The sequence below is a fragment of the Priapulus caudatus genome, unplaced genomic scaffold, assembly GCF_000485595.1.
Source record: "Priapulus caudatus unplaced genomic scaffold, Priapulus_caudatus-5.0.1 Scaffold288, whole genome shotgun sequence".
In the NCBI taxonomy this organism is placed as follows: domain Eukaryota; kingdom Metazoa; phylum Priapulida; class Priapulimorpha; order Priapulimorphida; family Priapulidae; genus Priapulus; species Priapulus caudatus.
In genome coordinates, this window is record NW_014577349.1 from 229968 (window position 1) to 246775 (window position 16808).

Below are 16808 nucleotides of genomic sequence, written 5' to 3' on the forward strand. Positions count from 1 at the left end.
CACTATTCAGAGTGTTAGGAGCAAGACGGAGTGAAAATTCAACTTCAACTTCATCTTCAACTTCAATTTTCGTTCATTTAACTTTATTAGAAAGCCGCAACAATAAGATTAAGTTGAAGCTGGTTTAGTATAATTTAAGATATTGCCAGCATATATATCGTCATTAGTTTAGCTGAAAGCTCGAGTGACTAAAACATATAAACAAGACAAATAATAATAGCGAGAGCGAGAACAAAAGTGAGCAGAAGACGACTGTAGAGAGAGAAAGGACATAGGCAGCAGATGCAGGGAGTTAGAATTAGAAGGTTGTGGCAACATGTCTGATAAATAAGATTAAATGGAGAGTGGGAAAAGGGAAGACAAGTGGGCAGGCAGAGAGATAGCGCGTAAAGAGGAAGAGATGAGAGTGGAGAGATGGGTTGAAAGAAAATGATGAGGGATACGCGAAACAACAACTATAATTCAATTATCGAGGATATACAATGTTGTATATAGATGACTGAATCATGTTATATAAACACACACCTATTTCTTAACCAACAAACTTTTATCGTTACACATACGGTTAGTTGCTGGTCACGTGATCATAAATTACCTCACATGTTTAATATTTTCGCTATCGCCGTGAACCATGCCGCGATATCTCCCGCTAAAATTCCGATTATATAACTATGGGAAGGTATAACGCTCACGTAGCCTTAATAACCACATAATGGCCCCATGGACGAGAAAGTTAATGCATAAAGCACCCGGTTTCATTTTAGTACGACATGCACGAAAGCGCGTGAGCTGTTATTACAAGAAATTGACTAGCTATCGTTGGCGCACTTGGTACAAAGTCCGAGTCATAGTTCACAAACAGCAAATCGAAGACAAAGAATCGACATATCTAACCAGTAAATTAATCATTTTGATTATATTTAACGCGCATTGAACTACCGTGGAGATCGAAATAATTCACTTTTTATTTGGCTGTGCGACTGGAAAAGTTGCTCTAACCAGCGCGCCGCGCACATTGTCTTATTATACAGCTGTCTATCTACCAATATTACAGCTCATTCGCGCATTACGGGATCTTATACACCCCAAGATGAATTCATTTTTATTCAAGGTATTACATCTTGGTTTGTTAATCAGTTCATAGACTCCTAGCTTTTTAGTTACAGAGCGTGAACGGAAGGCGCCGCAGGCCGGTGCTTTCGCCACGATCGACTTATGACAACTGCCCCGATTCGCGTTTCTGTCACAGTCGTGAGTCGCCGTCACAGTAATCGTCATGAAGAAGGCGGACGCGGAGGCCTAACGTCGAAAAGTCGAAGCAACACTTACCTTGTGCGTGTACGGTTGTCTGTATAATCACTCCACACGTTATTATAAAAGCGAGTATGTGAAATATCGTCGCACACGAAGGCGGCCCCATCGTGTCGCCCTAGTACATTTCGAAAACTGACTACTGCTGCGTGTAGGAGAGACGCCGGCCAAAGTACGCCAACGTCGAAACCCACGCCCTCGCTAGGCGCATGCGCAGCTCCGCCACACGTGGTTTATCATGTCGCTGAGTTATCGATGAGAACACTCATGTGTGTAAACAGCATTACACACATACCTAACGGGTGTTGCTATCACCCGGGCGTGGAGTGAGAGTCACGTGATACAGTTGACGTATACTTCAAAACTTAACAGTAACGGTAACCCTAATACTAATCCTAATACTAGTGCTAATATTAATCCTAATATTAATCCTAATACTAGTGCTGCCACGTTTCGGTAGCACTCCACGCCCGGGGGATAGCAACACCCACCAGCATATGATGCCAAATGAAACAGGTGCCCCCCCCCCCACACTCGTGGGTATGGATGCACCGCACCCGCCTTCCCAATTTCTTCGAAAAAAGGTACGTTTTGTCCAGCTATCCTTTAAAAAGGGGTACATTTAGCAGGTTTATCCGTAGAAACACCGAAGGGGGGGTATTTTTTTCAACTGGCCCGGAGATATTTTTAAGAAGGGGTGTTTCAAACCAGCCCGTAAGGAATTGATAATCGCCGACTTTTATTTTCCCGCCGATGTGTTCACTAGTCTACAGAGGTGCAAAACTGAGGCTCAAAATAAAGTAAGGCACCTCGAAATCTTCAGAAGAGTGTCTCATTTTGTGAATTACTCCAACGAACTGCTATAAAAGAGTGCATTTTAATAAATCCTGAGATAAGGGGGTGTATTCTTGAAGAGTCCAGAGATAGGGGGTGTATTTTTACCGAGTCCTGAGATAGGGGGTATAAAAAAAGACAAATAGCAAGCGAAAAAGGAGGTAAAAATTATCGTCCCTCATGAGATAGGGGGTGTTTTTAAAATCAGGAAACAAGAGTAGGCGGCCACCTAATATGCTGAGTGGGGGGGGGTGCACACATAATTTTATTGAAACAGTAGACATAGTAACATGCCTGTGGAAGTCATATACTCGGGAGTCCTTCGATATAGAAAATGTCGATCCCGATGCTTCACTTTAGCAAGGCGGCAAATCTTCCAACACTCATGGAAACCTCGGATGGATTATAACGTTCGTCATGCGTATCTCTGCGCTTGCCAACTATCTGCTAAAAAAAATTGTATTTTGTTGTGATCATATATTTAATATATAGAGAGTATACTTCGATGTAGTTTTATCGTAGAAATCTGGTTTTTCTTGTCTCCCTTAATTAATGATAATGAGCCCAATCTTCTCAACATCTGTATCCCCAGCGTGGTCAAGTGCACTTAATTTATACATCTCTTTGTCGTTAGTCGGCGCTAGTGTCACGCATTAACCATAGTGTATGATGCTAAATGTAATAAATACAGGTAAAATTGTGTTAAGCTGATATACCTGTATAGGACACACAACCGGGAATATTTTCACACAAAAATGTTATATGTCCATTCCTAAAATTAAATGATATATTAAAGCATCAGCTCTGTTACCGCACATGCTTACTACTATTCGCCAAAAGAATTCACGCATTTTTCAAAAATTGGGAAGCATATACGCAGGAATAGTTCAATACGAAAAAATTGATCTCAATCGCTATTTGCAATATCAAAATGAATTTTGTGTTGAAATGATTTATTTAAAGTAGAGAGTACATACACACTAGCTGTTTGACATAAAAATTTCAATCTTAATGTCTCACAGTTATTTTATTTACTTACACCGTGCATTTTTTGCGGTGTAGAACGGATGTCTTTTAACCGCATTAGCAAACCGCGCCTTTCAATTTTGGTTATTAAAATAGTGTTTCGCACGTCTTGTGGAACGCCATGAAATAAGACAACTCATGAAGACATAAATGTGTAAAAACATGTTATAGAAAATGCTTCATAAAATGAAATAAGAATAAGAATAAGAATAAGAATAAGAATAAGAATAAGAATAAGAATAATGAATAACGACAATAGACTTACGACCGCTCCCCATGTGCCTCCGAGACCTGTGTCCGGGTGACCTCCAGAGTTGGCGCTGGCTGCCCACCTGATGACGTCATAGTTGTGTACACAGAACGTGTGCACCTCGTCTGTAGCGCAGGCGACTTGGAAGGTGTTTAACTAATAATCGTAAAAGAAGCGATGGCTTTGAGAATGACACAATCTCCTATACTGACAAGTGGTACAATTTGCACACTACTACCGCGTGCCCACAATGTATGACGTATATAGTTTATACGTAAAGTGTACATATAATATATATATAACGTATACTGACCGGCGGTCCCCCGTCGTTGTGAGTGTTTGATCCCTTGAAGGTGACCCGATCCCAGGTGGTGATGAAGGCGTAGCGTGCCGTGAACTTTGTTGCTCCGATCACACCTGTATAAGGGATATATCACACCTGTCACGACTCGCGACCATTACACGGCTACCTCAGGGCAAGACCCTATATATGACGTATATTTGTGCTATATGTAAATATATATATATATATATCCCCCATGAAATGGATCAATACATGGATCGAAGAGCCGCTATTGATTAATTATGTATGTATTGCATTTTTTATTTTACTTTTTTCGTAAATTTGCACTGCGCGGCGCGTCGTGGGCTATTCCATGTGTTACAGTTATTTGAAACGACGCGCGGGGATCGGTTGTAGGTACGATTATGTAACACAGACGCCGACGTCAAAGGTAACGCTGACGTTGGCACTGACGCTGACGCAGGCGCTGACGCAGGCGCTGACGCTAATGTTGATGATGAAACCGACTACAGGATGAAGCTTGCTCAGACCAAGATATGAGATAAGAAGCGACGCTTGCTAGGACCGTAATGCTGGCGCAGGTTACTGTTTCTTGTAGCATAGAAAGATATGCTACCTTCGCGAATATTTGCTGTTATCTGCAGCAAGAGTTCTTTGTCGAGTTTATTCTGTGCTTCCTCCTCCGGAGTATATGTGATGCGATCTTTTACTGTTCTATAAAAGACCTGAAAAAATATAGAAATATTAATACCTCTCTCTCTCCCTCTCTCTGACTCTCTCTCTCTCTCTCTCTCTCTCTCTCTCTCTCTCTCTAAGGATAAGGATAAGAATGAGAATGAGAATAAGAATAAGAATAAGAATAATCATAATCATAATCATAATCATACTGAATAACGACAATAGACTTACGACCGCTCCCCAGGTGCCTCCGAGACCTGTGTCCGGGTGACCTCCAGAGTTGGCGCTGGCTGCCCACCTGATGACGTCATAGTTGTGTACGCAGAACGTGTGCACCTCGTCTGTAGCGCAGGCGACTTGGAACGTGTTTAACTAATAATCGTAAATGAAGCGATGGCTTTGAGAATGACCCAATCTCCTATACTGACACGTGATACAATTTGCACACTACTACCGCGTGCCCACAATGTATGACGTATATAGTTTATACGTAAAGTATACATATAATATATATATATAACGTATACTGACCGGCGGTCCCCCGTCGTTGTGAGTGTTCGATCCCTTGAAGGTGACCCGATCCCAGGTGGTGATGAAGGCGTAGCGTGCCGTGAACTTTGTTGCTCCGATCACACCTGTATAGGGGATATATCACACCTGTCACGACTCGCGACCATTACACGGCTACCTCAGGGCAAGACCCTATATATATGACCAAGAGTAGATAATAACACAAAGGTAACGCTGACGTTGGCACTGACGCTGACGCAGGCGCTGACGCTAATGTTGATGATGAAACCGACTACAAGATGAAGCTTGCTCAGATCAAGATATGAGATAAGAAGCCACGCTTGCTAGGACCGTAATGCTGGCGCAGGTTACTGTTTCTTGTAGCATAGAAAGAGATGCTACCTTCGCGAATATTTGCTGTTATCTGCAGCAAGAGTTCTTTGTCGATTTTATTCTGTGCTTCCTCTTCCGGAGTATATGTGATGCGATCTTTTACTGTTCTATAAAAACACACCGCAACAAGACGCGTGCGTTAGGGTTGCCTATAGTTATAAGCCTGTTAGTACTATAGTAAGCATAGTTATAGATAAGCGTAGTTATAAGCCTGCACATTCTCATGTTCACCTATTCACGATGAAGAACGAGTGTGAACGCGGGAAGGAAATAGTGAGACGCAGAGTAGCACGTCGGACTCGCGTGCGGTAGGAATACAGGCATTTATTGCATACATTTATTCATCTTGCTTCTGTCTACTACCCCCCCCCCACCCCCCACTATATAACACGAAAACTGATTGTCGAGAAACTAAATGAAGTGGCGTAGAAGAGTTTTCGTGAACCCTCGCGTATATATCAAGGTACGCAATCATACTGGCGAGTTTACACGGCTGATGCCCGTAGCGAGCCGCCCCGCGCTCTCTCTCTCTCTCTCTCGCGTGCACATACTTCTGCATAGCACTGATATGCCGTCCGACCATTGGCCGTTAGGCATACAGCGAAGCTCCTCCGTTCCCCAGAACTCGAATCCGGGCAGGCAGTTGAAGCGAACGACGGCGCCCTCTAGATAGTTGATGTAATGCTTCTGTCCATTGTACGGGGTCGGCAAAGCCATGCAGGAGACCTCTGGAAGAATCGCACAAGCCGTTAGTACACATACCTATATAGTATATAGTATGTAGTATAATATAGTATATAGTATACCTCCACCCATCCAATCACTCGCTGACTAACGCACGCACGCACGCACGCACGCACGCACGCACTCACGCACTCACTCACTCACTCTCCTTCATTTTCTCAAAATGCAGTTCGTATTGAATAACCGCTTCATTCTTATACCCTACCAATAAACAAATGAACAGCATGTTACTCACGTCGGCTCAGACCGACCTCCACCATGCGCTCGTACGTCTCGTGCACGACCTTTGTGCCTGAAGCGAGGTAGCGGTCGCCGCTCATGATGTAATCGTACTTGCAGAAGTTGTTACCGCCGCAGACCGCCAGCACTCCGTTCATGTCCATGGTGGCGTTCGGGTGCAGCGGGATCACCTGTGCGTGAAAGGGAGAGTATTTGCAATCGGTTGGAACAGCGAGTAGCTGTATTGGGTGTAGTACCGTCGCCTACGCATAGTCTCACATGTATTATTTTTCTTTACATTGTTTCACGTAATAGTCGTTATATTTTGCTCTATGCACAACGACTTTGGGAACATGAGAGGGACTGGTGAAGTAGTGATAATATGCTTGTTCTCTAGGCTAAGAAATGACGTCATTTCTTGGCCTAGAGCGATCACATTATCACTAATAATCACTACAGGTGTCATTTCATCTGTTTTTGTTTTACTTACGTCGTTTTCAGCAAACTCAGGTTCGAAGCTTTCCTCGTAGTAATACATGCTGCTTTTGCCTGGCTTGTACGTAAACATGGTCGTACCAGGAATTCGCCCTGAAAAGGTACAAAATATCGTAATTGTATATTCGTATAAAAAGTCCAATACATGCCGCAAAAAATTGATACTGGCGTATCACCACACATTGATACTCTGAATATACCTAGGCAACGACGCGCACACGCGCACACTCCCGAACGTACGCATATACTATATATATATATATTAAACCTCGGTAGCTTGCGAATATGTGTTATCGAAAGCAAACGTACACGTTTCACCGAAGTCGTAGAAGATCTCTCGATTGGTCGACGGACGAACGAGCGTCCCCGCAGCAGTACGGAATTCATCGTCCGTCTTATCGCTCCACGTGCCAAATAAACCTCGCGTGAAATACTGCAAGTACAACAAGCTATTATGTCAAGAAGCCTGGGTCGGCTGCAATTACATACGCACACGCAATACGCATACGCATACGCACACGCAATACGCATACGCATACGCATACGCATACGCATACGCATACGCATACGCATACGCGGCAATTAGATGCGTGTGGAGCGTGTTATAGTGTGTAGTAGTGAGTTAGTAGTGTGTTAAAGACCCTGCCGATGTGGCAGTAAGTTTTATACGGTACTCTCTACCGGTATACGGCTTACCCATGCGTATAATTATACGGTATTGTATAGGGTAGTCTTCCGGAGCGGGAGTATGCTATGGTTTCAAACCCAGCTTCTCAATACGACCACTGAAATTGTTGATATGAGGATACTGAACGAATTTGAATATACACTGGTCAGCCTAGCTACGCTTTTTTATTTACCGAATGAATCTTCAATACGGGTGAAAGCAAGATTACTACGTTTGAACGTGTCTAGAATCCGCATTGGATGAATATGACGACGTTTGAACGTGTCTTGAATCCGCATGGGATGAATATGACGACGTTTAAACGTGTCTTGAATCCGCATGGGACAAATATGACTACGTTTGAACGTGTCTGGAACTCGCGCGTGAGGGGCATTAGAACGTTAGCGCGTACCTTGAATTCTTGCGGAAGAAACATTACGACGTTTAGTGCTCCGTGGTTCTCTGTCACCTGGAATCCAGCGCCCGACGCGAACGAAACCATGATCTCCGACTGGTTCAAGTTGACGTACGGGTTCGAAACTGCAGGATAAGATATGAGGTGAATGCGGCGCGTGCAGCCAGATGTGATGCTAGAGAAACTAGATAGTGACAAGGATTGGTCACATCACCTCGATGTATAATCAGAGATAGAATAAGAGAGAATGAGATAGTCTACGATTGTATCTCTGTAAGTGGTACGTTGTTGTGTCCACAGCTCGTAAAAGATCCGTGTAATATTCGATTCGTATAGTGCCGTCACACCTACCCGTGACGCCTTCGTACACCTGCGCCTTGTAGTAGGATCGGTCAAAGTACACCTTGCGTCCGTTGACGAGCACGGTCATCTTATAGCGCCAACGAGCGTGGTAGGCTCGCGACTGTACCTCCACGACCGCAGAGTTGTTCTCTTGGCCTACGACCGCCGTCAGCATTGTAGCGTTGGACTCGGCGACATCTGCAAGCAGTGGGGACAAGCGCACAGATCATGAGACAATATAATCGAGACATAATAATCTAGACATTATATCACGAGACATTATAATCGAGTAACGAACGTCGGCAAGCAGTAAGGGCAGCGCAATGGGCCGGCCGCTGTGGTGTAGTCGTTATGTATGCATGGGTTTACCGGTGCTCATAGACCGTTGCAACTTGCTGCTGCTAAGCGTTTAAATGAATGAATGAACGTAGAAAGTGATTAATTAATTAATTAATTGATTAAACGTCTAATTAATAGGCGAACAAAAGAAGGCATGGAGGAAAGAAGTAAGGGAGCAAGGAAGAAACGAACGAACAAAGAAACGAGCGAGCGATTGAATAAACGTGCCAGCAACCAAAGTATCAACAAAAGAACCAACCAAGCAACAAACGAACAAGCCTACAAACAACACGAACCAGCGCGTAAATCAACAAAGAATGACCGAATACATAAAAAAACACATGCAGCGTACGTACAGACGGTGGCGTTGGGCGGCTGCTCGAATCTGCCTTGAATCGTCATCTTGTGCGGGAAGTTCAAGTTCTTGTCCTCGTGATGGTGGTCAGAGTTGAACATCGTGAATTCTCCCTTACCGTTGAACGAGTACTCATGGCCGTCGAAGGTGATGAAGTGAGGATCGCCGAATGCAATCGCTAGATGTGTATAGGATAGATGGAAATGGCTATAATAAGGTACGCTAACACAATGTGGGATGATAGTTTAGTGCCAGGACTGGAAGCACTTACGGTTAGACTTGGTGATCGGCTTGGGATTGGTTAACCTTAGAGTTATTTAGGGTTAGTAGTACGATTTAGGTAAAATCAGAGTAGGGTTAGATAGCGTAGGGGTTAGTCAGGGTTGCGGAGAGCATTATGGTTAGTAAGAATTATGGCGAGGGCCAGGGCTAGTTAGGGTTGAGAGAAGTACTAAGGTTGCGAAAAAAGGTTAGAATTAGTTAAGGATAGGATTAGTTGAGGTTAGGCTTGGGGTTGAGGGTTATAGTGAATTGGGGTTGCAAAATGTGTACGGGCCACTCTTCCGAGCAGCATCGCAGCATGCAGCGGCCACTCACCTGTCTTCGGAGGCATGTAGGTCTGGCAATCGTCGGACGGTCTACGCCAGAAGAACGGGTCGCAGAAGTCGCCCCACTCGCAGCAGAAGTAATAGGGCATCGCGTCATACTGGTAGTGGCACCAGTCGGGAATTCTGGGTGGGTACAGGTGCGGGTAGATGCCCCACGGGTGCGAGCGGTCGGGCTTGCTCCCATAGCGAGAATCGAACACGTGCATCAGGTTGCCGCGGATGTCGTAGCAGCAGTGCTGACTGGCTCCCAATAAGCTGACGAATAATCGAGGAGTCGTGACGTATGCGGTGTGTGTGTGTATGACGTCAGAGTTTTATACGTACTCTAAAGTTCATTTTCGTATTATTTTATGTTATGAAATCACGCGAGTTATTCACGAACTACTACTATTTTTGACTCCGGTTGACTCAAAAGACAATCGGTGAAATAAGAGGCTGTACAAATAAGGCTGCCAAATCTAGATTCCGGGATTCATCAATTCATATATCAGACAACTATTTTTCCATGTGAAGACCCTTTATATATTTTTTATATCGACTATGTATAAGCAACGGAAACAGGTACGTCTCAACGTACTCGGACGCATGCGCAAAAACTCGTATGTGAACCTCTAGCAATTGACTGAAGTAATCTAGTAGACTATCTACGCGCTATGTCTGTGTGATGATTAAAAGTCATTTTCGCGGACGAGCAGTGCGCTTACTTTGGGTAAGCTTGTCGTACGCAGTGTGTAGCTCCTTTGTTGAACTCACAGTCCAGTTTACCGTACTTGTTACACTGGTCGTCCGGTACCCATCTGACCTTGTCACTCTCGGCCAGGCCCACGGTGCATGGGCAGTAGTTTAAGCTGTTCAGAATGGGCGTCATCTCGCTGTCATCGTGGACGAGAGAAACAATTCGATTACTTAGCCGATTCACTCGCTGGTCGAACGAATTATGTACCTAGCCTTCTTTAACTATTAACCACGTATTACGATTTAACTATTTAATTAATAAATTAAGTGAACATTGCGTTATATTTCCGCAGCGTTTGTAACGTAACCGATGTTTCTAATGTTTGTTTTTCCCTGTATCTGATTTATCTTAGATCGCTGAATATTTACGCGTAAAGAATATACGTGCGATATACCTGTCAAGGTCGTGCCATTTCATGCATTTATCATAGGGCCAGTTGCTACCCCATTTTCTTATATAGCCAGGCTGGTTATACCAGGCTAGTGGAGTGGGTTGACTCCAGTAATGTCTGAAAGTAGTAAAGAAACGTTATTTGTATTTATGTATGCGTACGTGTGTGCATGCGCGCGCGCGAGGGTGCCCGCGTGTCTGCGTGAGCGCGTGTGTATAATAATGACATTACATTGCAACTATTTTCAGCATGAGCAATCGTAAGAGTAATTCAGTAAGCATACAGTCTTACCCTTCCCATTCGTAATTCGTCACGTTGAGACGAATGGCACCAAAATCGTATTTGCTCCACGCTTGCTCGTTATTACGTGTCATCGACTTTGGCTTGAATTTGTAGACACCGTCGTTGGCTCTTCCGGTCGCAAGTACGTCTATAAACTCCCATCTGCCTTCCTTCGCCAGTTCGCGGTATCCCCAGATACCTAGAGAAGCAACCTAGCCGTGCACGATGCTTTCACAGTTTCGGAGACACTCCGAGTGCGTTTAGAGAGTGTGAGAAGCGACGAGAAAGAGCCATCGAGGGGGCGTGTACATAGGAGGGAGGAAGACAGATTTTCAATCGAGCAATCGTTAGCACCATTGTCACGAAATTCCCCTATCCAGCCGGCGTTACAGCCTACAGGCAACTTTAGCCAATCATCGTTGTCATTAGACGTTCTAAAAGACAATGTTTGGCAGTGTGGCAAAGATCTTCACATGTCCCTAGCAACAATATTCGGGATGGGACACGTGGTTATCACGTGGTTATCAAGTGGAAGGGACAATTAGCAAGCATCGTATTTTGTAGGCAGCACGTGTTCTCTTCCTACCTATATCAAGTCGGGCATCGGGCTTATAGGTGATGTTAAACGGATCCCAGACAATCTCCAAGTCTATGCCCTGTTCAATCTCCTCGTCTTCCTGCCAGCTATGCGTCCACCATTTGCTTGGCTCCAGGGTAATTCTTGGCGGTTCGTATCTTGTCGACTCCGCTGTTAGTGTATGAATATATTAGCTAACTTAGCTACACTATCATATTGGTTCGGTTGTGTGTGTGTATGTGTTGTATGTGTGTGTGTGTGTGTGTGTGTGTGTGCGTGTGTGTGTGTGTGTGTGCGTGCGTGCGTGTTGGTGGTGCGTCGGTGCGTGGTTGCTTCCGTGTGCTGTCGTGTGCGTGTGCGTGTGCGTGTGCGTGTGTGTGTGTGTGGTGCGTGCACTCGCGCACCTTGCAATTAATCTAACAATTACAGTCCTGTAATTCCAATTGACCTTACCTCCAATCGAAAAATAATTACGTTACAATTATTAATAAAAAATATGTAATCATATATATATGATTACATCTTTTTTATTAATGCAAGGACCGGCGCGAGAGGCGCGCGCCAGGACACTCACCTATGAAGAACCAGCCCTTGAAGTTGTACGCCATCGAACCATCGTGCGAGATCTCCATCTGCACAGCTCCGCTCTTGAAGAACATGGGAAGGATGCAGGTAGCTCGAGTCGCGTTCACATAGAGACAGTCGACGGTTAGCGTCTCAAACCTATACATACACCGAGCAACGAGGTTCCGTCAGGGTTGCCCCGCAGACAAAACAGCGACCTATACGGCTCGAATTAGCAGTTAATCGACTCAACTAGCCCTAACATTAACTTAGAAATACGATAGCACCGAATGCACCACGGTTCCACAAAATCCGCGCATGACATAATAAAAATAATTGAGGAAAACCGAGTAAAATATATTTAATGCAATGTCCAACACATGCTGTTACGCTGGCGATTCCTTGCAATAAATAAATAATTATATTTATAAAAGTGAGAAAGAAAGAGAGAGAAGAGAGTTAGCACGTAATGTTGTTTCGTTATGTACTCTTACCTCGCCTTGATCTCTGGCCCCTCCACGAAGCACGGTCCGGAGATGTTGATGGATTCACCGCCAAACATGGTTCCAACCGATGGATAGGACAGGGCAACACCTGCGCAGGTAAATACAGACACACCTTCATTATCATACCCGTGTCATCACGTCTGTATTACCCTGCCTGGTTTATTGCACCTATGTGAGTTTGCTGTCTGTTTTAGTTATAGGCCTACTACCTAAATCAGTTAGACAATTAATTATTTATCAATTATTAATCAACTGTTTGCACATTCTTACGTTAGTTTAATTAGGTGATTTAGATTTGAGTATTGAGTATTTTGAGATATTTGAGATTTTAGTATTTGAGAAGGATTTATTACTGAACGGCGAAAGTACCGTGTGGTGACTTTTCGAGAGACGCTGGCACGACTGCTAATATTTATGCAATTACGGACTGCTACCTAATAACCTAATCAACAATGGTGTAATGATTTGTGTTCGAGTAGTTTTATGGTTATGGCAATGTTTAGGGTTATAGTTCTCGTTAGGGCTACGATAAAGGTTATTGTTAGGGTTGGAAAAGCGTGTTACGGTTAGGTTAGGGTTAGCATTGTGTTTACAATTGGGGTTATGATCATGATAAGGGTTAGTGCTAGGGATGCGGGTAGGGTAATTATTATAGTGCTATCGTCGTGGGGTGTGGTTAGAGTTAGCGTTAGAAATGCGGTTAGGATAAGAGTGAAGACAATTGCTATGGTTCTGGTCAGGGATAGTGTTAGAGACGCGGTTAGGGTAAGGATAAAGGCTAGTGCTATGTTTGTGGGGGGCGGGGGTTAGCTGAAGCCTCACCCTGCGTCACGTTCGTGCAGCCTCCTCTCTCAATGACCTCGTCGACGCGGAAGACCCACCTGCCCGGAGTGTCGCCGACGCTCGTAAACTCGTCGATCCTAGCGACTCCCTGCGTGCCGGAGAACGGAGCCAGACCCCACCACTCGGTGCCGTTACCGGCGTTAAAGCCGATCTACGGGAGAAGAAAACACAGCGAAGGCGGCCACGCCGTCAATGCTAGGCCAGATGGATGATTGCACTCAGAATGCCGTCATCAGAAACATCGTAAATGGTTATGATCCACGGTCACGGTTAATAACTTTTAGTGTTAAGTGTTGTGCAATAGTTACGACATCTTAGATATCAGGATGTCATAACTATGCAGTGTTTTTCTGCAAAGCGAGCCTCATATATAGCTAAGAATGGCAGTGAGGACATAAATATTCTCATTATAATATATATAAACATAATAGTAATTAGAATAAGAATAAGAATAAGAATAAGAATAATAATAAGGATAAGGATAAGACATAAAGGGATTGTAAGGATAAGGGATTAGGATAAGGATAAGAATGAGAATTGGTAGGAATAAATGAATTTAAGAATAAGAATAAGAATAATATACATCATCAATCATAATCATACTGAATAACGAACAAATAGAACTTACGACCGCCTCCCAGGGCCTCGAGACCTGGTCCGGGCGGACCTCCAGAAGTGGCGCTGGCCTCCCACCTGATGGAGCGTCATAGTTGATTGTACGCAGAACGCGGCACCCTCGTCGTGCTAGCGGCAGGCGACTTGGAACGGTTTAATAATAATCGTAGAATGAAGCTGATGGCTTAATGACCCATCTCCGTACTACTGACACGTATACAATTTGCAGCCACTACTACCGGTGCCCACAATGTATGACGTTATATAGTTTATACCGTAAAGTATAACATATAATATATATATATAAGCGCGTATACTGAACGGCGGTCCCCCGTCGTTGCTGCGACGTGTGTCGATCTTGAAAGGGGGTGCGACCGATCCAGGTGGTGATGAAGGTAAGCGCTGCCGATGACTTTTGTTGCTCCGATCACACCTGTATAAGGGAATTATATCACACCTGTCACGACTCTGGCGACCAATTACACGCTGCTCACCTCAGGCGCAAGCACCGTATATATATGACCAAGAGTAGATAGCATAAACACAAAGAGCCGTAACGCTGGACGTTGGCACTGGACGCTGACGCAAGGCCGCTGACGCTAATGTGATGATGAAACCGACTACAAGATGCAAGACCTTGCTCAGCCACCAAGATATGCAGATAATGGTGAAGCCACGCCTTGCTAGGCACCGTAATGCTGCCGCGCAGGTTACTGTTTCTTGTAGCAATAGAAAGAGATGCTACCCTTGTCGCGAATATTTGCTGTTTATCTGCAGCAAGAGTTCCTTTGTCTCGAGTTTATTCTGTGCTTCCTCCTGCCGGAGTATGTGATGCGATCTTTTACCTGTTCTATAAAATACCTGACAAGAATATAGAAAGTATTAATACCTCTCTCTCTCCCTCTCTGCGCCGCCTCTCCTCTCCTCTCTTCCTTAGGCTCGATCCTCTCTCTGCTGACTCTCTCTCTCGTCTCTCTACTCTGCTCTCTCTCTCTCTCTCTCCTCTCTCTCTCTCTCTCTCTCCTCTCTCCTGGAACTCTCTCTCCTCTACTCCTCTCTCTCTCTCTCTCTCTCTCTCTCTGCTCTCTCCTCTCTCCCTCTTCTCGCCTCTCTCTCTCTCCTCGCTCGATCTCCTCGATCTCGTGACTCTTCTCTCTCTCTCTCCTCTGTCTCTCTCTCTCTCTCTCTCTTCTCTCTCTCTCTATCTACTCTCTCTCTCTCTCTATCTCTCTCTCTCTATCTCTCCTATATATATATATATATATATAATTTAAACAAAAAAAGAAATAATTTATTATAAAATTATTATTTAAAGAGCTGATTTCCAAAAGGTGTTAAATCCATTTTGGTCAAAAATGAATTAGTACCATCAAATTACACTATAGCCCCATCTACATTATGTGTAATATCCATTTGCATCAAAAGTTGGTATATTCCTTCACGAACAGCCTCCAAATATTGAGTTTGGTCCCAAAAGGTGTTAAATCCATTAGAAGATATCATTACATTTTTATTTTGGTAATGTTCTCTTTGCCTGAAACGCAGTTTTTTCACTCTAATATTTTCAAGTGAATGGTACTTAGCATGAAAACACACCTGAATGAAATTTAATGTACATGATTAATTTTTAATTAATTTTTGTTTTTTAATGAAATTTGGATTTAGCGAATTTCAGAAAAAAAATAAAAACTCATCAAAATATAAAGACTAATCATCAGGAAGGCCAATGAAACGACTCTGGTGAAGATGATTAATTAATTATACTATTGTTGAGCAGAATGAGGATGTATGGTGAACATTTTGCCTAATTACTGAATCACCACTGTAATTTCCATTGACCAGTTTTCTTGGTTTTGTAACAACTCAAACTGTAAAATATGTTTATTAAACATTGAGTAAGCTTTAATAACATTGTTATCTATTATAAATTACCTCTGTTTTGGTTAGTTATTAGTGTTTCATTTTTATTTTGATGAGTTTTAAATTTTTGTTTCCAAAAGACGCTAAATCCTAATTTTATTAAAAAACAAACATTTATTACAAATCAATTATATACACTAGATTATATTCAGGTGTGTTTTCATGCTTAGTACCATTCACTTCAAATATTAGAGTGAAAAAACTGTGTTCCAGGCAAAGAGATCATTACTAAAATGAAAATGTTATGATATCTTCTAAAGTACAAAAGTGGACTTAACACCTTTTGGAAACAAGCTCTTCATTTATAAAAAAAAAAATGTTGAAAAAATAAGGGCGTGCAAAGATGAAGCAATAGATAAGATCAAACAATGAATAATGATAATGAGGAAGCGCGTCTGTGATCAATTGCATATCTATACGAATCATCGGTTGATGGCCAACTTTATATCGCATCGAAATATACGCTAAACGTGTGAACAGTCCTAGGGTGGTGCATCTGCGTCCCGTATAGAGACGGTGCAGTCGTCCCCTGCGCACATGCGCATATCCATACGGACGCTCACCGATGACGTATCTTCATAGAAGTCGATCTCAGACATGAATACGGCAATGATGGCTGGGTCGACCTCCTCTGGGTAATTCTCCCACGGCAGGATGATCGGTGTTTGTCTCACGAACTGAGACGGCGGCTTGGCGAACGCCAGGAACCCGTCGTTCATCACCTGAAACAGTCGCGGCCAGACGGCGGGGTTGGGTAAGCCGGGTGAGGTCAACACGCACGCGCGCACGCACGCACGCACACATACGCACGCACACAAACGTGCAGGCAAACACGCGCGCGCGCACACAAACGTGCAGGCAAACACGCGCGCGCGCACACAAAC

At 43.8% G+C, this 16808-nt stretch overlaps 1 protein-coding gene across 1 annotated transcript; it reads right to left on the bottom strand.

The window, feature by feature from the left end:
- Window positions 1-1450: 1450 nt before the first annotated feature.
- On the bottom strand, window positions 1451-16643 carry LOC106808579 (protein mesh-like). Its single transcript, XM_014811342.1, has 22 exons — window positions 16488-16643; window positions 13369-13540; window positions 12535-12634; window positions 12051-12199; window positions 11486-11647; window positions 10909-11098; window positions 10621-10734; window positions 10195-10362; window positions 9480-9745; window positions 8884-9060; window positions 8198-8386; window positions 7844-7971; window positions 7074-7197; window positions 6760-6857; window positions 6286-6460; window positions 5858-6034; window positions 4935-5038; window positions 4635-4775; window positions 4139-4283; window positions 3735-3838; window positions 3437-3577; window positions 1451-1555 (listed from the first exon to the last, which is right to left on the bottom strand). Exons 1-22 carry the CDS (start codon window positions 16641-16643, stop codon window positions 1451-1453), a joined length of 3285 nt encoding a protein of 1094 aa, XP_014666828.1.
- Between the last annotated feature and the right edge of the window lie 165 nt (window positions 16644-16808).

Bases quoted from the DNA above. Each gene is read 5' to 3' on its own strand.
- LOC106808579 (XM_014811342.1), bottom strand. From the start codon at position 16,643: ATGAACGACGGGTTCCTGGCGTTCGCCAAGCCGCCGTCTCAGTTCGTG. The intron at 12,635-13,368 runs GTGAGGCTTCAG...TTACCTGCGCAG, and splicing joins CTGCACGAACGTGACGCAGG to GTGTTGCCCTGTCCTATCCA. The intron at 12,200-12,534 runs GTAAGAGTACAT...GTGTATGTATAG, and splicing joins GGGCCAGAGATCAAGGCGAG to GTTTGAGACGCTAACCGTCG.